The sequence below is a fragment of the Pieris napi genome, chromosome 11 (genome assembly GCF_905475465.1).
Source record: "Pieris napi chromosome 11, ilPieNapi1.2, whole genome shotgun sequence".
Lineage (NCBI taxonomy): Eukaryota > Metazoa > Arthropoda > Insecta > Lepidoptera > Pieridae > Pieris > Pieris napi.
In genome coordinates, this window is record NC_062244.1 from 6074100 (window position 1) to 6098667 (window position 24568).

Sequence of the window (24568 nt, forward strand, 5' to 3'; positions counted from 1 at the left end):
TCAATTGGCGAAATATATTACTTGACAGTTGACAGCATTCAATATGGCTGACTTTGACAGACTTCGCTGGAAACTATTCAATCAAATAAAGCAATTTTCCCACTGTGTATTCTAGTGGGCGTTGTAATGTTTTGCATAATAAATATTTGGTAATTTTTTGTAGTAAGTATATATAAATATATATTTAGTTCAAAAATTACTATTTAATGTTTACTGGACATTGTAAATAGCAGACTTGGTGCCTGGTACCACAGAATTGTTAACATCTTAAATTTAAAGACAATGTACATCGTTTTAAGAGAAAACAGCACATAATCAGTAGCTAACATAGTTCCTTGTTTAAGAACTTCTTTGTACCTCCACGCTACATATTTCTATTCATACCTATAAAAATAAAACTGAAAACTTTTAATTATCATAATATTTACAAGGACTATTCTTTAATTCTCTTTTCATAATCATTTTAAAGCGAAAAACGTATAGTTGCTTTAAGAGTAATGGTTTTTTTTTAATCTCTATTCTGAAACACTGCTTAGGTTCACTCGTACCTAAGACAAGATATGTGTCTGCGCAGACGGCCATGACCGAAAACTGTCTAATAAAGGAATTATTATTTAATGTTTCTAGATCACCATATTATAATAGTTATTGGCAGCGTTGGAGGTATGATGACGTTATTATAATTAGTATGTTAAAAATTAATAGTTTACAAATAGCTAAATTGTTTCGGATAAGAACCGAGCCGTGACGTATGGCCTTACAAAATTGTTGAATAAGTTTGCCCAATACTTATTAAGTTTCTTCCCAATGTATAGAAGAATTTGTAAATAGTTTTAACAATTTCGTTATATTGTCATATTTATAATATTTAATTGAAGAAAATATAATCATCATTGCAACTTGGTGTATTTATTCTCCATTTCCTACAAGTTCTTTTAAAAAGTGAGTCTTGTTAAATGAAAATTTGCATGATTTTAATTGTTAGTTAATTAGCCATATATGTATATAGTTATTTTTTCATTAAAAATGTACTTTAAAGTTATCCTGTTGTAATGGATTTTTTTCTTTTTGACTTAATTAACATTTTTTAACAAGAAAAAATGGTTTTAGCCAGTGAGTAGCCTTTCTTGCCCATAAGCCCATTCCCGCCCTTTTCTTTTTTTGACAAAAGCATGATATAAAACTACCCCCAAATTGATCATGTACATACATCAAATGCTAAACATTGAAATGCAGAAACAAACGTGGAAATAAAAAACTATTGTTGTTTTTTAAATAATTTATTAACAGCTCAACATAAAGAATTGTGCGATAGAAACAAAAATTGGTTCATATATTTTATTTGGACGTACCTACTGAACAAGCGTCCATTAAATAGTTTTTTACATATAATTGTATCTATTAAATTTATAACCTAAACGATTTCCGAACACACCGATGGGAATTTAGCCATTTTTATTTTTGAAACAGGATCCATATTAAAATATATTGTGGTATATGCTAAAGGCACGTGTTGAAGAAATGCTATACGAAAAATAATCTCGACTAGAGTGCGGTAAGTATCATAAAACTAAATAATTTTCCTAAGGCTTTATATATACGAGTATATCTTATATTCGAATCAAGGCAGAGTATTACGTCTCTGATTTTTGTATATTATTTCAATATCTAGGCACATTATTCATATTCCTGCTGGATAAATATATAGAACGAAATACCGTGACTATAAATACTTATAAGTTATAACAAACATGAACTAAAGTTAGTACCGTGTGACCATGGCTATAATTTTTAGCGTTCTTTTTATATAAATAAGTAGTCATGGTAACTAACAAGGTAATATGTAACCCACGTTTTATGAGACCATATTTAACCATTATCAATAAAGGATAAAAAAATTGAGTAAAAATACGTCGATCGTAATGTTTAGCAGTTTAGTTTAGTTTAACTTGGAATTATTATTTCTTTACAGTTTTGCCTTTATCTGTATTTTTTGCCGCTGTTTTTTTTTATTTTGCTATTATATTAGATGCCTATTATTTATGCCTAACATAAATTTAATACAGCTTCGAATTCACGATACAATAATTTTATTACTAGGTTAAGTCAGATGCTTGCTTACATTGTAGTCTTGATTCTGTAAAACTTAAATACAAAAGCCTTGAGTTAGAAATAAATACTTTGTTAATCATTTAAATATTTAATAAATAATAACAATCTCTAATATTTTTTAAATAATGCAAAGTAATTGAATAAATAAAATTGTACGCAAAGCTATAATATATTTATCTGTGCATATGAAGGATGTGTTGGTATTTGACAAATGCGATCGCAGCGAGCTCCTTGCAGAACTCCTCCAACACTATTAAGCTTTCAACAAGCTCATTATGGTCTCCGCTGGAATAGAAAAATATATTAAAGAATACGAAGAAATATTTGTGTTGCAAGTCCCATAGCATTGCCGTACAGTGCATTTTTTTGCAAAAAAATCTTATAAGTGTATATAAATTTTAAGTTTTATAAAAAAAATATATCATTTAAATTAATTAATTAATACATAGTAAAAAAACCTGTGTGTAGACATAGTAAAAACATATAGTATATCATGTTTTTTGTTTAAATGTCCGTTTTTGCTTTTATGTATTATGTAGATATTGTTATTAACTGTGGGAATATAGGAAATAAAATAAATAAGTTTTAAGCAGACTTGACAGAAGTTTGTATCTAGAATCCGAAAGACCAATCCGACATTTTATTAGAAAGTTTTCTTAAATTAAAAAAGTTGTTTTCCCGTATAAATAAACGGGTTTAAATCTGGTATCTTCCAAACATGTGATAGTAATATAAAAAATATACCCATACCTTATGTCATAGCTAGGATCTTCACTCATCAGTTGCTGTCTCGTGTTTTCAATTATTTTTTTATAATTCTTCATCCTTGGTATTTCTAAGGTAAGTCTTCTAGCGATATTCTGTAGAGTTTTGAACAACGTACGTGTATTCTTCGACGTTGGCAAATTGGGATTCAGTAGATATTCGTGCAAATTCGGATGCGGCAATAGAGCTAATTTAGAAATAATCGATGTCAAATGCAAATTAACTTGATAAGGTTGATCGGGCATCCTTGATAACAGTTTGAATATCATTTTGAAAAACGGCCCCTCATCAAATTCGTCTTCTATAGTCTGTGATATTCGTTTATCTGTAGTATCTGAGGTGTCACTTTTGACATCGTCTTTGACGTCTTTATCTGTGGATTGTGCTTTGGATTGATCTTCATCTGTTAGCTCTTTGGATAGAAGTTTTTTTGTATCGGTGTGCAATGTGTCAAACGCACTAAAATGAAAGTCTGCTTCAGGCCGACTGTCATAGCTGTGTGTGGAACTAGCTGTATTTTCCATCCAATTGGGTTCAGATGGCCAATGAAACGATGCTGTTATATCTAGCCATAGCTGAAAAATCAACAGAAATTAGTATTTACAACCAGTATTAAGTTAACTATAATTAAAATTGCAATGTGTCAAATTTAACAATAAAATTGTTACAAAGTATTACGTATATACGTGATATAAAACGTGTTTAAACCTAATATAGTATTAAAAAAATATATGTTTATTATGGAACATAAGATACATGTATCACTTATTCCACAACATGAAATTCGAATTTGTAGGCATCCCTACCCATCGGCAAAGAAGACAGAGGGTGTAGGCCGAGAGAAAAAGCCGACGTAAAAAAACTCTCGGTACTCTTTTAAAATAGCAAATAAAAAAATATTAAAATGTGTTCTTACAAATTTCCTTTCTATACTCAACTAAATTTTTTACACTTTTAAAAAGTCTACTTGGTAATTATTGTATTTGACATTACGCCGTAATAAAAGAGGCTGACATTTCAATTACCTGGTAATGTCGTTGGGCATCATGTATATAATGTTCATAATCTGCCCCCACCGGGTCTGATAACAGCGCGCGCGGCAATACCAGCAAAAAACTGAAATAAGACGGGAGAAATAAAACTCCTTTCACTTCAAAAAAACGTTTATTAACATATTTATCAATACAAAAATATAGAATTTACTTAAAGTAATTAAAATTTGAACTTTTTACACAATTTACACTTTAAAAATCTCTTAAATTTCAACGCAGACAATATAATTGAAGAAAAAGAATATATAACAAAATTAAAGTTATAACAGTTGTAATAAATTAAAGAAGAAATGCATAGATAGCAGAATGTGCGGTGTTATGGAGGCCTAATAAATTAATTTAAAAAAATCTTAATACTATTAATAATACTCTTATCTTATAAATTCAAATAATAACAGTTGAAAAAAATCGGCAACAAGTACCGTATATAATAAAAAAATTGTTGTAAGGTAAAACCTAAAATAAAAGAGTAAAGAGGTATAAAAATTTTAGGAGATTTTTTGTGACAAATAAACGTCTGTATTTTTATTATTATTTATATATTTTTAGAAAAGTAAAACATTATACGTAATTAGTTACTAAATACGTTACTGTATTTATATAGTAAAACAAAACACGAAAGATGGCAATAAAATAATTTGAACCTGTTTTATTTTATGGCAAACATAATTTAGGTTGGCAACACCTTAATAAGTTTTCTTTAAAAAACTATAGAATCGTTTAACTAAAACATAGTTAAATAACGTTAGTAGTTATTGATATGTTTATATAATTAGTAAAAGCTTAAAATTAATTAGAAGCCGCCTTTAAATTTTCTAACTCCATTATGTCCTCGATTTGTGTTTTGAGTCGCAAGAGGCGTCTAAAAATATTAAATTTGTGTTAATTTTAACCAATATTAATTGCGATTTTGTAAAAAGTATAAGTAATTAAATTTTAATACACAGCACGAAAAATACGTAAAATTAAAAAGTTAGTAATTTTTTAAAGTGAACCAGCCGGTATTAGCTATTTTTGAAGTTAAACGGAAAAGGTACGAATATAGTACGAATATCATTGCGCCGCCAATTTATAAGCTTTGAAACATATAATGACTGACAGTAACGCCATTACTCCGACATATACGAGTATATACATGAAAATGGAGCCTGACAGTATGGTATTTACCTATAGTTAAACATTAGTTAAAGTGCAAAAAGCGGTTTAGAAAAAGGCAGATTAATATAGATACAATTTGTACTTTCGACATTTACTCAAGTGCATTTTATTGCATTTGGCCTTTAAATATATACAAAAAAATACAAATCTTAATACATATAAATTATGTGTCACGTTGTTTGTCCGCTATGGACTCCTAAACTACTGAACCGATTTCAATCAAATTTGCACACCGTGTGCGGTTTGATCTAACTTAAAAGATAGCTTACATCTCAATTTATACCCGCAATATTATTTTATTGGAAAGTATTTGTTTATTATTTGATAGTCACAATTCTAACAGATGGCGCTGTGTTGAAAGTACCAACGTTTCACATAAGCTACAATTTAATGGCATAACCACCAAAAAAGCATGTTGGTCCCCATGACTGGTGTTCTCCTACCGTTTCCCTTGAATAGTTTACTACTATGTAATATAACAAAAACCTTAGACACAGCAACGCTTGGCCGATCCGCTAGTTTATATATAATCATACATTTTAAAGTCCCGTTTTCCCCAAAATGGGACATTGACCAGCCTATTTCTGCGTTTTTGACACATTTTAGCAAGCTAAATCATTAAATCAAAATCAGGCAGGTTTTTTGTTTGTCCATCTAAGCCAAAAATCCTAGGTTTGTATGAAAACTTACCTATTTATAACTCGATGTATATTTTCCACATTCTCTCCTTGTTCCTTGTTATCGAGACCCTCGTGTGACAAAATATCACTTATCTGCTCGTTTATTGCGTCTTCGTGTTCGAGTTGCTTCATGGCTTCCCTGAAAAATAAAATAAAAATAAAATAAAAATATGTTTATTAAGGAACATAAGATACATGTATCACTTATTCCACGTCATTAAATTTAGAAAGGATTATACAATCTATAAACCTGTACAAATTTAAGTTTTTACAGACACTATCTAGGCAAAGAACCGACCTTAGGGGATCTCGAAAAAAATATTATAAGTTTCTAATGTAAAATACACCATATTTTTAACGAAAGCAATGGTTCTTTATTTAAAATAGAATATAATGAGGTTTTATTTAAATTATAGTATTTTTCTTTAAAAAACTCTCTCATTTATTTAAAGAACCTTTTAGGAATGAATGAAAAATAAAAAATATAGAAGATTGTTTAAATCTACGTTCTTTTACAAATAAACTTAAATTTTAATGAAAGAAAACATTTATTAACGCTGGTATACGTAGAATTACCGTACCTATTTCTATCTCGCTCTCGCCCGAAGGACAGGTCATTCAGTCTGTCTCTCTCATCGGTATCCACCGTGGCAGGACCAGGGGGCGAATAATATCCGCGAGAAATAACACGTGACACGACTATCCGGTCCATGCTATGTTCTGTGCCGCGCTCTATTATTGTCTATAGAAAAAAAATATTTAAAAAAAAGGAACTAACAACTAGAAAAATCCCTAAGTATATATTCGGAGTCAAAAGTTAGTGGTAAGAACGACTCATACATAAATAAAAAATTGACAGTGTCCCGTACACTTTGAATATAATACGTAAAGTTAATTGAATAAGACAGTCTTGAGTCTTTAAGCCCCAAAGAGAAAGGGAATAAAAATCTATGATATCGTTGCTTTTATTGAAACCGTTAAATTCAATATAACACGTAATCTAAAGTTTGTTCGAACAACAGTTGAAAAATTGTCGCAGTTGTAGGCTGACGGTATGACGCGGATTGATAAAACAGGAAGATCTTGGATTCGATTCAAGTAAAATGTTTATTCTAAAGGCACATACATAATATATTAGTCGACTGGAATCACGTTTCATAACCATTTTTTATATTCCCTAATAATGCAAGCGTGTCGTAAATAATTACATAGATTTTGCATATGTATTTTACACTCTATTTCTATTGCGTGTTTTTTAAACAATAATCTTACCTCAAAGAACCTTAAAGTTTCCAACGTGAGATCATAGTCTTCTGTCAGACAGTTATTAATAAGCGCCAATAATAATGGCCATTCTGACACCTCTCCGTCACCAACCAACCAGTTGGAGAACTCTGGAAATTATTTAATGTCAATTTTTGGCTGAATCCCGAAATCAACAGAATGGCACTCCCACTAGGAAGAGGGTTGACTGATTGCACTGGTGAAATAACCTTTGAGGTCAGAGGTAATTTCACGATGTATATGTCGCAGCCAACTAGCTTAATTAGCCGTTCAATTAACAGCCTAGCCGTTTAACTAGCGGCCTGCAAGATGTTCAGCCAGTTGATTTAACAGCTAGGCAAATGACTTGGATCGATGACGTTTCATAACTTGCCTAGCCTGTTGACCGTTTATTTAAATTTAATTCCAATTTCTGCCACTCTCAAACTCGAAACGAAACTCTTCCGACTGTCAATATGGCGTCGGACCACAACTTTGATGGTGCTTTCCAAATTTTCATGAAAAACAACAAGTACAATGGAAGAGTGTAGTGACAATAATAATGTGAATTTGACTCTAGCAATTTAATTTTAAAAGAAAACTTTTTATGTCTTATGTTTTATTTATTTCTGCCAAATAATGACTCTATCGTACGAACGGCCTAAGCATTAGCCAGCCAGTTTATCAAATGTTGCAACAAACGCTACGGCTGAATATCTTTCAGGCCGCTAGTTAAAGGCTAGGCTGTTAATTGAACGGCTAATTAAGCTAGTTGGCTGCGACATATATAGTAATAATAAATGTATAGAAAACTTAAGCAAGGCACCGTGGACGTGGAATCACATCCATTTATGTCCAAATACAAGAGATAATTAGTATAATAATACTATATAATTCCTAGGTACTTACAAAATTTGCATAAAAAAAGGATGCTATGTATGTTCGGTGAAAAAAAAATGATTATCGTTTTGACGAATAGGTGACTTTTTTCGTTCGGGCTATATTCCCAAAAACTTTATTTCAGAGTTGCTTTAAAAAATTCTTTGCAATTAAATTCAATTCCAACGCTGCTTGCAACTAAATCTATTTCCAATCTAGGATTAAAGGGCTTTAAATCAACTGAGTAACTCAGAAGATTTAACACATATTTCATAACTATCCTCACTTTTGGTTATAAAACCATATTTTGTTATAATTTATGCTTTCATCAATTTACTGCATATTTCGATCGAACAGCGCAACTACACTATGATCCATATACAAATTCATTTATAGTCATATTCTCTGAAAAAAAGAAGTAGGTATACTTAAAACTAACCATTGATGAGATCCGAAGAGTCAATTACGCGTAGACACTTTGCTAGTAGAGCAGTAGTAAGCGCTGCCTGGTGGACGAATGATGAATTATTACTGGCTGGTAATAGCCAGCTTTCTACACCTAGAAATAGAGATGCAGATACATTCAAAACAATACAAATAAAATTGTACCATTCGGGCGTTTTCGCTGGTATTTTTATTGTATTACCAGCATTGTGTCATCGCAACCGAAAAACCGAAACTTTTTAAAAAGGCAGTGGAGAATAACTTCAAAATTTTAATACAAAATAAATTATTAATAGGTCGGGAGATAAAAAAGAAAAATAGTGGGTCATTTGTACCAGTATGGCGGTTCTTCAGGGGTCTTATTACTTAATGAAAAAAAAAAATGATGGTCAGAGCGCTGGTACCGGCGGCGGCCCAAACGCGTAGGCGTTAGTCGAACTCGTCGGTTAATTACGACTTTCAAACAATTTGTTCCACAAAAATTCTAGTATTGTCCGATAGTCCATAAAAAAATAAGAGGCGGTCAGTCTCAGTGGGCCACTATTTTGTGTCACTATCTCCCGGCCTATATAAAAAAAAAACAACTGATTTAGAGGATTCTCTGTGGTTCTTCTAAACACCCAAAATCATATACAGACAATTATTATATAATTATTCGCCCCGGACCGAACCCTGAAGAACCAGTATATAATGTCATCCTAATTTAAGACTACTTAATAGGAAAATAATTCATACCTTCCAGGAAGTTTGACCGGAATGTACGTGCTAAGTGTGCAGCTATTGTTGGGTGGCATTCCTAAACATTTACACTTAGTTTAAAAAAAACGCTAAGTAATAACTAAAATACGCACACAAAACATAAGGACAGTTTTAGAATGCAAAAAACTATTTTATTATTTTTTTATTATTATTATATATTTTTTAATAAACGCATTAATTTTAATTAATTGGTGTAAAGTACTGGAAAGTCGAAAATAATATTAAAAATAACGCGTAATTTAATCCCCGCCCCGCATCGTAACGTTTTACAAGAGGAAAATAAAATTCGTTACGTAATACTTGAACGCTCCCTTATCTGTGTCCCTTCTTCCTATGCAATGTATGGACAATTAAATGTAACGTAAGCCATATTAACTTATATTACAGAAAATATTTCAAGATAAGGCTGAAACTTAATATTAAATATAAACAAATAACGAATGTAGGCTCGACAATCGATATTTTCAAACACGTAAAATATATCGCCATATTATATTATTACCATATGTTATTTCTATATGGAAATAATAAACCATGGTAATAAATACCTGGCTTTAGGCCACGTTTCACAATAAGGCCGATTAAGTTTTAAAATCTTTTCCTAGACATAAATGGAACCTGTTTAATTTATTGTAATGGTGTTATTTCTCAGAAAACAAATGTGGTAACATTAAGAAACAAGTGAAGTCGAAGTTTTTTCTTCTATTCTAATATTTAAGTAATATAATTTGTAAGATAATTAAATTAATAGCAGTTATTAATTTTACAATCATTAATTAAAACATTCTTAGAGTAGCAATAAAACTTTCGCTCATGTTCACTATGCACGCAATAGATAATTAATTGAAAAATAAACTCTTGTTTTATTATGTAATTATGTCCATAGTCCAAAGACAATATTAACTATTCCTAAACTTTAATTTTAATGGCTATTTCAATTTAGTAAGCCTACACCTATTTATTTATTTAATATTATGCGCCATGCTTTAAACTTATTATTTCAAAAGAGATCTTGAGACATTTTTATGAACATAACTTTTACACATTTAAAGAAAACAATTTTTTACCGGATTGAAGTTATGTATTTAAAAATGATTTTTTTTTTAATTATGTAAAATAATTAAAAGTTTATAATAATACATAACTTCAATCCCGTAATGTTTAAAGTGTTTTCTTTAAACATTTTTATGAATTTTTGTTTGAGTGCTTAAAATAATGCGTAATATATTTTAGAGTAAGCTTGTAGGTTATTATAATTGATATTTTACCTTCATTAAAGTATCACAGTAGTCAAGCCAAGAGAAGAAACTGGTTAATTCTCTATACCCATGGAACTTGTTGTAGCTTTTGTCACCAAAATCCTGAGCGACATATCTGAAATATTAAATCACATGAGAAATTGTGTTTAGCTGAGTAAAGACAGAATTTTCATATTACGCGTATCCGGCGTATTACTTATATATTTGGCCAGCTGTCCAAGAGCGAAATTATCATATATGTACATATATAGGATGATAATAAAAGATGAAAAATGTATGAGTATATTTTACAAATATTTTTGACGTGATAACGTCTTTAAAATCGTTTTAGTCGGGTGACATGTTCAGAAACTTGTGTCACACCAAAACCTCACGAGCGCGATCGCAGGTATAACGAGAGAGAGAGACGGACCGATCTCCCGTCTCATCTCGAGCGCTGCCAGTCATTCCGTGAATGTATGAAGAAAAATGTATATCATAGTCGAATAAGTAAACTTGTCATTTTACACCCGAAATTTATCATCAAAAGTGTGAATAAAACGATAGATGTAATTTAAAATTTGAAAAAATTGTTATCTTCATTAATTCCTTACTTCCCAAAAACTTATATCACCAATAAGACGTTATCACGTAAACATCTCGATCGTAAACCTACTTTACAAACAACCAATATTTTTTTTTTTAGAAGATTTAAGATTTATTTGTTTTAAATCAAACTCTGACAATGCTTGCTTTCCCACAGCCTTAGACGAAGAAATTTTAATTAAAAATATAATTTTGCAAATAAAACATATTATGTTAGTTAAAAAATTATATTTTGAATTAGTAAATGAATACTCACGCCCAAGTAATATTTAGATGATCAACATCATTAGGATCTACATCATTTGGTATCGCTCTGTACTTGGTGCATAATTTATCAACAATTGTCTCACAGCACGGGCTACAACTGGTTATTAAGTTGGCTATATCATCCTCCGGAAGTGACGACACTATCATTATACCCTCACAAGCTCGTAGGACCACTTGATTATCCTAAAATTAAATATTACTACTTTTTAATATATAACTCGAAGCGAAATTAGTCTAGAGAAAGTCATACATTTCTTTTTTACCTACTTCAGAAACAAACAACACATTTCTAGCAATCACAGACAATAATCACCAACAGTTATCGATAAAAGATAGTAATTAAACGATTCTAAATTCAATTACAATAATAATTTTTGTAGTCTAGTTCATTCGAAATACCTATATTGTTATTTCATGAGACATTAAAACATCATGTAAAAATCACATACCAAAGATTATAACAATAAAAGCTAAATATGTTATAATAAAATTCTCGTGTCACAGTTTTCGTTGCCATACTCCTCCGAAACGGCTTGACCGATTTTGATGAAATTTTTTGTGCTTATCCGGTATCTATGAGAATCGGTCAACATCTATTTTTCATCCCCCTAAATGTTAGGGGTAGCCCACCCCTAACTTTTTTTTTTAATTTTTAGATAAATTACTTATTTTTTTATGATACAGCATTAAAAAATACATACAATCCCTAATTTTCACCCCTCTACGATCAACCCCTATTTTTTTATTTTAAATGATAATATGGCAAAACGACGTTTGCCGGATCAGCTAGTATGTTATAAAACCTTGTTTAACTTGTTACTTACCGCACTATTTAAATAGGAGAGCAACAGATCAATCAAGAGAAACTTATCATTATCATCATACACTGTTTTCTGACTTTTCACAGACGCGTCATCGGCCGCTGAGTTATTGAAACTGTCTTTTCTCACAATCGCCATTTTTATTGGCGGCGTCATATCTACATCGAACAACGGATTTTTCTTTGGTTTATTAACTTTTCTTTTAACTGGTATAAGTTGTTGAATATCTTCTGGTATTGACATTAAGCTGATTCTGTCTTCAATAAATGGTGTTGTGAATATGTTAGCAAGACCTGATTCTTTTCTCACAAGACCACAGATGGTTAGGAGAAGTTCCACTTCCTCCTTTTCCGTAGGTGACGCTGGACTTTCATTGCATTGGACAAGCATTCTCTGGAATAATAAACTTTTACTACTTTATTTGCGTAATATAAAACAATTGAAAATCATAAGTATGTTAACCTTATACGGAATTATGTAAACACATGATGTGGTTAGACTATTAGATCAAAACTCAGTGGCATAAGCAATATTTATTTGATCAGAATGTACTTACAATAAAATCTACTTATGTTTTTTATGAAAACATATTTTAAATCCATAAATCGAAATATGGTTAAATCATAGAATAACCCTCACCTGCAGTGGCCGGTAAACATGAACACTATTAAGACATGGTTGTTGAGTTCTTCTTAATAGTGTTGTCGCTAAATTCAAAGCCATGGCTCTTGCCCCTGGAGGTCTATCGGTTACTGCAAGAACCGCTAATGCATCTAATACACCTATTGATCTCTGTACCACTGCTTCTAAACAAGGCCCAACAGTTCCGCCTTGCTGTTCTTTTTCTTCATCAACAATTAGCTGCAAAAAAATATTTTTGTTAATTCTTAAAAAGGTCTTTATAGCTAAAACAGAAACATGAACATGTTGCTAATTATTTATTACTTAAAGAAAACTACTAGCATATAAACACAAAATCAAAATCAATCAAATCATGTGCCTAATTATTAAATATGGTGTAATTTAATATAGTAAGAATAAAATAATGTACTTGCACTATTTTACCTTTTAATAGACCTTGACATCAATAATAATAATCAAAATAATTACAATGAACAAATACTAAAAATATTCTGTGATTGTTCATTGTTATGTAATAGATTCATAACAATAAATATTCTTGAAATTCATATGGCTATGCAATTGCAAGGCAATATTTAAAGAGCTTTAAAATATATAGTTTAGTTAGTTTCTTCTTTTAATATAGAAAAAAAATTTAACATTGCTTTTGTTCCTTGTGGCTCATGGCAGACCAGAAATAACACTAATAATTTAGTATTTATTTATTACTGTATTTGTTTTATGGTACATTATATTCTACTTGTTGATGCCACCAACTTTTACACAAAAATAGACTCACTTTTAAATGTATAAGAAAGCTAATTTATAGAAAATAAGGTGAGAAAAAGTTTAGCTAAAAAAACAAAATACCTGAAACATCTGATGTAAATGATGTGGAACTCTGGTATCTTCAATGTGCACTTTTGTTGTTTCATCATAAGCTTGATAAAAGTTCACTATCATCTTCCAATGGTATTCAAAGTCTTCATACTTTGTTGCCGGCGGAGCTAGCTGAAATGTGAAAGTATACACATTTACAAGCCGCATGATAATAAACATTAAAAATATGAAATGAATGAAGTGACAGGTTACTGTCAAACATATTTGAGAAGTTTATTCAGAAAAAAGGTATGAGTTTTAAGCAAAAGTTTCAATCAATATAATAAATCTGCTGTGTTATGTACATAGTAAAAGCCGGTTTTAGTGATCTTTGACAATTACTAAGTAAAATATTACAAGAAGATCTACTACTATAGATACATGCAAAAATTCTAATATGAATTGAGGTGTTTGACTATAGGATTTTTTAAATACTTACTACGTCCGCAGCAGTTTGCAACACATCAGAAAATCTGCTTAGCATTGTTAGCACTTACATTTATCAATACATATTAAAGAAAAACTTGTATGTTGCATAGAAGAACTGTTTTAAATAACTTATATTATTAAAATATTTATTGAAGGGAAGAGATTTAATGGCTCGTTCATGTATAGTAAACAACCTTAAAATCAAGAAATGTAAATGGCACTTTGATAAAACTCAGTGCTTCATTTTCATACATGAATAATTATTTTTGCATTTTTCAAATCTGAATTTTAGTTCTTGACAAATCGCTTATCGCAATCGAGTTATCATCAATTGTCAGACCGCAGATGGCAGTATGGGGCATATTTCTAATATATCTGTGGTTCGGAGTACTTAAATGCCACAGAATCTGCGCGAAAACATAGCTTCGTGAACATAAGTACCTAATCTAATAATAATCTTTAATGTTATGGCAATCTGAGGTCGTAGGATTTTAGGTCGCTGCAGTGCTATTTTTTTTTAAATATTAATTAAACATACTCTGGACTGAAATTTGCTAGGCAACCCATATGGATTTTATTTATTGACATATAAAATTAAATATAAAATACGTTTCATTAAATAAGCATCTCGGTGAAGGTCGTTGTATATCGGGATCTTAGACCATATGCTTTATCTAGGCTTCACTAGTACTATAAATTAGTACTTGAATACGCGCAGCAATTGTACTCGCAGCTTTTTGTTAGTTATATTATATTTATATATATAAATAGTTTAATTTTAGTTAAAGTACTTTATCTTCAAAAAAATATTACCAATAATTTAATAACAATTTTATTATTATTAACCATTTGTAAATATATATGGTTTTTTGAGCTTAGGGGCTGAAATGAAGAGGGCGCAATACATTTAGCTTCTTTTTTAGTCGAGTGTATAATATATTCCCTTATCCCTACTATCATAATATAACAGTCAACAGATAACTATAAAGTATAAAGTCACACGCCTATAAACAACAACATTATTAATTACCAACTATCATAACTAATATTGTTTAATACGATCTTATTGCGCTAACATAACACTGGGAACATAGTCTATAAAGTGTAATAATTTTAACAGATTGAAATGTCTGACGACGAAGTTATACGTTTTGAAATTACGGATTATGATCTAGACAATGAATTTAATCCTAACCGAAGTAGGAAAGCAAAGAGAGAACATCAAATATATGGTAAGATTTGATATTTTTATTCACAGACTTGTGGCTGGATCTTGTCACACAAACTGGACCTAACCTTTTACCGTAAACTTCCAGAAAGTAAATGTTTTCTTATAAACAGTCGTAATGGTGTTTCAGGTGTGTGGGCAAAAGACAGCGACGAAGAAGACAATGAGGACAACATTAGACAGAGGGTTCGTAAACCTAAAGACTTCTCTGCTCCCATTGGTTTTGTTGCTGGTGGGGTACAACAGGCGGGCAAGAAAAAGGAGGAAAAAAAAGGTTTATTTAAGAAAATTTACAATCATTCAATGTATCTTAAAACTGATTGTAGATGACATTATGCAATCTATTAACACATCTGTCTGCTAAATAATTTAATTCTATGTACATAAGTTCCTCATATAAACATACAAATTTATTAAATTTTCAGAATTGGAGTCAAAAGACGCATCAACTTCAAGGCCCCAGTATATAAACAGCTCTGATGAAGATGAAATAAACAATCCAGATGAGACTGAGACAGCTGGTATCAGGCGAGCAGGTCAGGGGATGAGGCAGCAGAACCTCGGTGGTAACATGGGAGCGTGGGAGAAACACACTAAAGGAATTGGAGCCAAACTTCTTTTACAGGTTCATCATAAATTTTTGTTATTTAAATATTATTATGAATGAATGCTAACCTTTCAATTATATTTTATGTAACCTTTGATAGCATGACCATATTTAATATTACTTATGCTCTTGTGAATTCAAATAAAAATCTCCATTATTTTTCACTTTGCAGTGCTTTTGAAGTAAAATATTGAATATATTTCAGTGGTGTACAGTTTATAATAATCAGTGTTTCTTTAAACATACCACAATAAAATGCTTAATACAAAAGATATTTTTAATTTATACATAGTTTTGTACAGAAATTTTATTTACATTTTAATAATTGTGAGATAATATTTTCCAGATGGGTTACAAACCAGGGAAAGGGTTGGGCAAAAGTCTTCAAGGTATATCTGCACCAGTTGAAGCTACTTTGAGAAAAGGCAGAGGTGCCATTGGAGCATATGGACCGGAAAAGTCAGTGGTACGGTTACAGAAAGTGCTTTAAATCTACTTTATAATAATTTTATTTATTTAGTGTATCCCCAAATACGTACAAGATAATTAACAAAAATATTAATAGAAATAAAACTGGGTGCTGATTGTAGACTTATTTTCATAATGAAATATTATTGTCTTAGGGTGCGTACAGACTATGTAACATATTATATAACTTGTGTTTTATAACACGTCCACATAAGTAACCTTGTTATTCAACATTATAACATAAAACAATACTGTACACATTAGAATAATAATGCAATATAACAATGTTATAAAACCATTTTATATAACAAAAGAAAAACAAAAAAACGTAGATGCTGGGTTCGTCCTAGCATACATATCAATAACATGTTTTATAACATTCAGTGTCCACATTATCTGAAACATAAAAATGTAGTTTTAAAATAATTTCTAGCAAAAGGCAAAAAAGGAGGAAGAAAAGCGTCTTAAAGAGAAAGCAGAACAGGAGAAAGGAGCAACAGCTAAAACATACAATTGGAAGAAATCTCATAAGGGCCGTTACTTTTACAAGGATGCAGCTGATGTTATTCAAGAGGGTAAACCCACTATACATACTATTAGCAGGTATTTAATAGACATTGCATATGATATAGAGGACTTAATAATGTAAATTTATAATTCTAAGCTTAATAAAACTAATTATATTTAATGAATAATAATTCAATGTTTGTTTATAGTCTGTGTGAACGGTAACTGCGGTCTCATATAATTTATTCACAAAAATAATATATTTTAATTTTCTCATATTAAGTATTAATTGATAAGTATCACTATTAAGACTTTACTCCTTATACACTTTCTCCATAGACTCTTGTCTACATTAATTTTTTTTTTTAAATATAGTATTCAGGTAGCGATACTGGATTATTATTGGCAATTTTTTTTTTTTTAGTAACGAACTATCTCGAGTGCCAGTTATCGATCTAACGGGCCGCGAGAAGCGCGTCCTTAGTGGATATCATGCCTTACGTGCAGCTGCGCCCCGATATGAGCACGAACCTAGAAGAGACTGCACCAACTTCACGCTGCCTGCGCTCGCGCATAACCTCGAGCTGATGGTCGAGTGCTGCGAACAGGTAGACATTTCAATTCTTTTTTATTTAATTAATTGACTAGATGACCTGGTGAACTACGTATCACCTACATATATTTATATTAAAAAATTTTCAACAGTAACCATTTTTAATTTCTAAAAAGACAAAATTCATTAAATATTTCCCAGTTAAGAACAGTTTTTAGTAGAAAATTCAATAGTCGTTTTTAGTATTTTCTTCATATATAATTTTATGTTTCCCATCGTTTAAACATTCTTTGATTTTCTAACTATTCAAATATTTCATGATCAAAATTAGACAAATCCGTCCAGCCATTCTCAAGTTTTAGCGAGATAAACCAACAACAATTATAAATATATAGATTCTCTAAACTTGTGCCTAGAGTAAACCAGCGCCTCATCATTTCCTTATTATTATGTTTTCATTCTTCTGTTCCTGTGGAATAAATAGTTTATTTGTAAATGTAAGTTTTAAGTTATTAATATCTTTAATTTCAGGATATAATTCAAAACGCCCGTGAGCTACAACAAGCTGAAGATGAGATAGTGGTATTAGAGAGAGACTTAGATGAGTGCAATTTGAAGCTCAAAGATCAGGACCAAGTTATTAATAAAGTTCAAACTGTTTTAATGAAAGTGGAAACCTTGAATCAGCCCGATGTGTCCCTTGAAACAGCATACGAAGTTCTTTCTGATTTAAAGGTAAATAAAAACACACACTAACAGAGGTAGTAGGAATTTTTATTCCGTAGAATACATTTCACAAGTGTTTCTACTAACCATTCTCCACCGAACATGGGACAAATTTGACTTATTTGAGGGAAATAAAAAAAATGCTATGTATGTTTTTTATGTTTTACCTACAAAAAGGTAAATTTTAATATTTTCATACTCAAGTGACCTAATACAAAAATAACAAATATTTCAATATCACGAACAATATATCGAACTAACTAACTAATTCTAGGTTTAGTAAACCTTTAAAAAAATATATTATCTTTACTTGTGCGTTTTTTGCTGTTTGTGATGAAAAGGGACGTAATTATAAAATAAACTTAATTTTTTAGGAGTCAAGCCCATTGGAATATGAAATGTTCGGTCTCGGTACAATCGGAGCTACTATAGTGAGTCCGCTATTCAGTTCACTGTTGGCGAAGTGGGATCCATTACAAAACCCGAACGAACCAGTCGAAACCTTTCGTAAATGGCAATTGTTGCTCACGGAGGAGTCTTATAATACGTTGCTATGGCAACACTTTGTTCCTAGTATCACTGCTGCGGCTGAGTGAGTATTTTTAAAAATCTATCTATTTATTAAGCCTCCCAAATATTAGTTTCAGTAGGTAGGTACATACACACGACACATATTTATACTTCTTTTTACTAAATAAAATTTAGACAATTTTAATAACTGGGTAAGGGAGCGTTCAAGTATTACGTCACGCAATTTTTGGAGATTATTGATTCCCCCCTCCCCATGTAACGCGCCGTAACGTGTTTCTGTACCCAAGTAAAACGTTTCGTGACCACCTAGTGACTCTTTATGCCTAAAAGTTACCATTATGTGGTGTAACGTACTGGAAACTCGAAAATATTTTTTTTTTTTTTTATATTCTCCATCTGCAATCAGTGCTTTCACTTTTAGCAAATATGTTGGATGCTTATCTCGTTCGGAGTGTGTCCTCCAGTGAGAACATCTACTCATAATTCTTCACATTATAGAATGTCTTTTCGCTTAAGGCGTTTAACATAGCTCTGCATCGTGAGCTGTCGTGCAAGGGCATTGGGGTAAAAATAATATTAACAATAACGCGTAATTCAATCCCCACCTCGCATTGTAACGTTTTACAAAAGGACGCCACCCCAAATTCGTTACGCTAGCTTACGTTAAATTCGTTACGTTAGCTTTTATTAAATTAACTTTTTATATGCTTTTTATCTTATAAACAATACGATTACAATTTAAATTATATGTGGAAATTAAAAATGCGTCAAACCTACAATTTTTTTCAGAGTATGGAACCCGCGAACATCAGATCCCATGCTACGTATCTTCGAAGCGTGGGTGGAAGCCTGTCCAGGCTGGTTGTTGGCAAACTGCGCAGCCAAATGTGTCACACCCCGAATATTAGCTGCGGTAAGGGCCTGGGACCCCACCAGTGACACCCAACCACTTCACGAGTGGGTTCTGCCTTGGCATCCTTTAGCTGGTAAGAAATAATATAGTCTTCGTGGTTTAATATTTTTTTTTTTTTTTTATAAAGACAATTCACACCAATTGACCTAGTACCATGCTAAGCTGGTGAAGCTTGTGTTATGGTAGATATAGATAGATAAACATATAAATACATATTTAAACACCCAAGACCTAAGCACAACACCAAATGCTCATCACATCGATGGTCGTCTCAGCCGGGGATCGAACCCGGGACCCATGGATTCGCAGTCAGGGGTACTAACCACTAGACCAATGAGTCTATTATGGAACAGGTTTTTCTATTGTGTTAATTACGCGCTTTCAAATAAATAACTCTTCACTAACCAAATCGTTTCTGGGATAATTTACATGTATACATTGTCTTATCTTATAAAATTCTCGTGTCACAATGTTAGATATCATACTCCGAAACGGCTCGACCGATTTTTATCAAATTTTATATGCATATTCAGTAGATCTGAGAATCGGCTACTATCTATTTTTCATACCTAAGTGATAAGGGTAACCCCTAACATTTTATTTTTTGGACTAAATTTTATTTTTTTATAATGTGCCACTAAAAAATACATACAACCCTAAATTTTCACCCCTCTACGATTAACCTCTATTTTTTATTATAGTAGATAGTTATTTTTATTGAACTATAAAATGTCTCCTAGAAATAATATACATGGCAAAGCAATGTTTGCCGGGTCAGCTAGTATTATTATAATTGTATAATTGGAGTTGTACATTTGGCTCACTTAGTAGCTTAGAACCAACAAGCTTTATTAATGTTTGAAAGAAATAAAACTAAGTAGGTATAATAAAAATATAACAATAATAAAAACTTTATTCGTGACAAACAGGTTGTGATAAAATTCATATATCGCTAGTCCCCATACAAGGGAGTCCCTGTGTTGTGGGTAACTAGATAACAATTAGTCAGTGGTACATACAACTCACCAAAAAACAAGTCGTTTTATGGAGTTGATGTTTGTAGATGATGGGAGCGTTCAAGTATTACGTAACGCAATTTTTTAAGATTTTAGAAGCTCTGTAACGCACCATAACGGTTTTCTGTATCCAAATTTCGTTGGAATTTGACAGCTTTTATATGCCATGAACAGCTGATGATGCAAATCTCCCGCTTTCGAGGACATTACAGTATTTCCTCAATCTTTAACAATACTGACAACAGCAATGTGTTTCTGTGTAAACTCTAATAAAATAAAAATCACGTACACACAGTCGAGGGATTCCCCAAAACATAAACTTAGGAAAGCAAAAATAAAAGTAACCTACAATACAATAAAGAGATTCCCCGTACAACATAAACGAAAAGGGTTGCTAATTAATCCCCCAGTTTTTCATTAAAATAAAAACTGTTACGTAACGTTTCAAAAGACCCCCCCCTAAATTGCGTTACGTAATACTTGAACGCTCCCTGATGCACTTACACTGTAATAAGTATGTGCATCATCTACGAATCCTGGCAACATATTTGAGATTTATACGTAAAAGGTTCCAATTATTATTAATAGTGATTATAAACGTCTCGATTTTTAGGTGAGGCCCTGAACGCAACAGTATACCCCTTGATACGATCGCGTCTAGCCAGCGCGTTATCCGCTTGGCACCCAGCCGATGCCTCCGCTCGTCCGCTACTGGCCGTTTGGAAGAATGCCTGGGGAAGCGCATTGACTGCGTTATTGCATCATCACATTGTGCCAAAATTGGAACATTGCCTGCAGCATGCGCCCTTGGAGCTCGTTGGAAGGGAAAATAGTGAGTATTTCACGTTTAAATATTATGATCTGGCAATTAAATGCTTTAAAGTTTTGTAAGGATCTGAATAATTTTGTGTGAATGTACCTTTAGTTATTGACGGTCAAAACTTCGAACACAAGTCGGTTATCCAATCCAGTATATTGGATAACCAATTCCATTTTTTCTAAAGTATTAATACAATTTGTATTGAAGAGCAGTGTTGGCCTTGTGGCTTCAGCATGCGACTCTCATACCTGAGGTCGTAGGTTCGATCCCCGGCTGTGCACTAATGGACTTTCTATGTGCGCATTTATCATTTGCTCGAACGGGTAAACATCGTGAGGAAACCGACATGTCTTAGACCCAAAAAGTCGACGGCGTGTGTCAGGCACTGGAGGCTGATCACCTACTTGCCTATTAGATTTAAAAATGATCATGAAACAGATTCAGAAATCTGAGGCCAAGACCTAAAGAGGCTACCTCTCGCAACGGATTTTTTATTGATATAATTTGTAACCTATAAAATAATATTGCCAATGTAATTTTACACGTTTTTAAACATAAACTCGTTTTAAGTTTGAACGGTTAAGATGGCCGAGATACTTCTACTTAAAATTGATTCAGTAGGATTTGAGATATTTATTATTATACTAGCTGATCCGGCAAACGTCGTTTTGCATTAAAAAATAGGGGTTGATCGTAGAGGGGTGAAAATTTGGGGTGGACTACCCTGAACATTTAGGGGGATGAAAAATAGATGTAGTCCGATTCTCAGACATACCCAATATGCACACAAAATTTCATGAGAATCGGTCAAGCCGTTTTGGAGGAGTTTAACGACAAACACCGCGACACGAGAATTTTATATATTAGATTTTTAATTACTTTTATTCGAGATATATTTTAACTAAAATAAAATTTTCAGCCGCATGGCTCTGGTGTGTGGAATGGGCGGACTTAGTCGGGGCTCCGACGATAGCGGCTCTAGCTGGTCGGGCTTTGTTACCACGTTGGTTGGGCGCATTGGCCGCTTGGCTTAATACGGCGCCGGCGCACGCCACTGTACTTACCTCGTATACTCAGTTTAAGGTGAGATATTTTTGCTTTTGAGTAGTGTTGGCCTAGTGGATTCAGCGTGCGACTCTCATACCTGAGATCGTAGATTCGATCCCCGGCTGTTCAATGGACTTTCTATGTGCGCATTTAACTTACTTGCCTATTAGATTGAAAAATTATCATGAAACAGATTTAGAAATCTGAGGCCCTGACCTAAAGAGGTTGTAGCGCCACTGTTTTTTTTTTATTTTTTTGCTTTTAGTAATTCAATTTAACGAGAATCAAGTGAGTTTTAATATAATGTCAACTGTTTTTAACATAAAAAAATGCGCATACGTTATTTAGCCATTCATAATAATCCAGTCTCCAGACACTACTCTATATATACTTGGAGATAAATATGTCTATAGGTATAGCTTCTTCCTATGAGCAAGTGTTTTTTTAAGCCATTGAGTATTACAATTTAAGCTAGAAGAGCTAATATACGTTTTGCTTGTTTCATTGTTATATATATTGCTCAAAACAATTAGCGGAACAAGATTTTTCTCCTTTCTATTGCTTAAACCAATTAGTTTTTCGTCTACAATGCACATTTTAAATTTTTTTTAATAAAAAAAATACAAATTGAATTTTTTATTAATTGTAGTAATTAACAAATTAACAAGGTAAAAAATAGCGTACAAGTTAATTTAAATCTAATTTTAGTTTAACCAATAGAAAGGAGAAAAATCTTGTTCTGCTAATTGTTTTGAGCAGTATATATACTTGGAGATTACGTAATATGTTTCTTTTCCTCGGTTTCACTCACTATACAGCTTCATCATATGAGCAAATGTTTTTTTTACCTTTTAGTGGAGCCTTTTGCTAATATACGTTTTGCTTGTTTAATTGTTATATATTTATTCCTTGTAAAGAACATTTCATACAAATTAACTTTTATAGTAGACTTTAGACTTTCCCTTTTAATACTAATAGTTTAATATTGATATATATATTCAAAACAAGATGTTCACAACATTATTTACGTTCCCCGTGAGCTGAAATCAGCTTAAAGGTGTTGATTAAAATTAATTATTATGTATGTATTTCAGAAAATGTTCCCAGCAGAAGTCCTCAAGGAACCGGTAGTGCGAGATGCATTTAGAAAAGCCCTAGATATGATGAACAGAAGCACAGATATCGATGCCTTAGAACCTCCCCCACCACCACGGTTCACTATCACGGACAAAGAATCGTCCTCCAGAATCGCCGATGTGTTAGCGGCCTCTACTCAAAAGAGCTTTTCCGAATTACTCGAAAGCAGATGTATGGAAAAGGGGATTACTTTCGTCCCCATAGCGGGCAAAAGTCGAGAAGGCAGGCCTATATATAAAATTGGTGACCTTCAGTGCTATGTTATAAGAAATATAGTGATGTATTCGAATGATAATGGACGGAATTTTACTCCGATTAGTATGGAGAAGTTGTTGAAAATGGTTGAGGAATAAATGTTTTAATTGTCTTTTTTTTTTAATTTCCACAATACTATGAGATATATTAAACGTCTTCAGGGTATAATGTGACTACTTTCTTTCAAACCATATTTTGCCCAGGTTTTTAAATATGACCTCGTAGACTACACTGAGCAAGAACCTCAGTTTGCACGCTCGTCGATTTACGTTAGACGAGCGAATGCTCATTCTATGACCACTATATCAAATTATTTTAGTGCGAAGAGCATTCTTTCTTTGTTCTGGCGTAATCGTATTTAAAATTCGTTTAGTATTTAAAATTTTGCTTTTAAATACTTGTACCCTACACTTAACTTTGCATAATATTTAGTCTAACTCATGGTCACAGCACTCAGTCTTCGGAATATCAAAGGTATATCATAGGCATAGACAGCGATTATTCTTCTTGAATGACCCAACAACATAAGGTGTTAAGTCACTGAAAGGTTAAACATTTGAAAAAAATATACCTACACGAATTTTGCTGCTCTATTGCAATAATGCTCTTTTCTATATTATCTATTAACATTCTATATTCGCTGTTTTAGTGGATTGTAGACTAGTTCACCAAGCAAAGTTGATTTTAGAATAGCTAATAAATGTAAAACTATCATTTTATATGACTGTATTAGATATACAGTATTAACACTGCTATGATACGATTTTTCATTTTGTGAGTGTTGTGT

At 32.0% G+C, this 24568-nt stretch overlaps 2 protein-coding genes across 3 annotated transcripts; one reads left to right on the plus strand and one right to left on the minus strand.

Moving 5' to 3' along the window:
* Positions 1-2033: 2033 nt before the first annotated feature.
* LOC125053973 (FHF complex subunit HOOK interacting protein 2A-like) lies at positions 2034-14291 on the minus strand. Of its 2 annotated transcripts, XM_047655615.1 has the most exons (14): positions 13984-14291; positions 13536-13676; positions 12684-12905; positions 12048-12437; positions 11213-11406; positions 10381-10486; positions 9089-9149; positions 8349-8468; positions 7040-7161; positions 6349-6509; positions 5778-5906; positions 3903-3993; positions 2863-3452; positions 2034-2397 (listed from the first exon to the last, which is right to left on the minus strand). In XM_047655615.1, exons 1-14 carry the CDS (start codon positions 14026-14028, stop codon positions 2286-2288), a joined length of 2484 nt encoding a protein of 827 aa, XP_047511571.1. In that variant the 5' UTR covers positions 14029-14291; the 3' UTR covers positions 2034-2285. The 2 variants fall into 2 exon arrangements, with proteins under 2 accessions (XP_047511571.1, XP_047511572.1); XM_047655616.1 differs by lacking the exons at positions 2034-2397; positions 2863-3452; positions 3903-3993 and adding an exon at positions 4485-4791 and having other exon boundaries at positions 13984-14290.
* A 688-nt stretch (positions 14292-14979) lies between these two features.
* On the plus strand, positions 14980-23893 carry LOC125053530 (septin-interacting protein 1). The gene is made up of 12 exons (XM_047654908.1): positions 14980-15205; positions 15332-15475; positions 15627-15826; positions 16155-16274; positions 16710-16879; positions 17208-17391; positions 17868-18071; positions 18437-18654; positions 19383-19579; positions 21136-21354; positions 22262-22425; positions 23484-23893. The coding sequence occupies exons 1-12, from the start codon at positions 15100-15102 to the stop codon at positions 23877-23879; spliced, it is 2322 nt and encodes a 773-aa protein (XP_047510864.1). The 5' UTR covers positions 14980-15099; the 3' UTR covers positions 23880-23893.
* Positions 23894-24568: the final 675 nt, after the last annotated feature.

Coding starts and splice junctions, on each gene's coding strand:
- LOC125053973 (XM_047655615.1), bottom strand. CDS start 14,028: ATGCTAAGCAGATTTTCTGATGTGTTGCAAACTGCTGCGGACGTA. Junction 8,469..9,088: donor CCGGTCAAACTTCCTGGAAG/GTATGAATTATT, acceptor CTCTATTTCTAG/GTGTAGAAAGCTGGCTATTA. Junction 6,510..7,039: donor AAACTTTAAGGTTCTTTGAG/GTAAGATTATTG, acceptor TTTTTTCTATAG/ACAATAATAGAGCGCGGCAC.
- LOC125053530 (XM_047654908.1), top strand. CDS start 15,100: ATGTCTGACGACGAAGTTATACGTTTTGAAATTACGGATTATGATCTA. Junction 16,880..17,207: donor ACTATACATACTATTAGCAG/GTATTTAATAGA, acceptor TTTTTTTTTTAG/TAACGAACTATCTCGAGTGC. Junction 22,426..23,483: donor CCTCGTATACTCAGTTTAAG/GTGAGATATTTT, acceptor TATGTATTTCAG/AAAATGTTCCCAGCAGAAGT.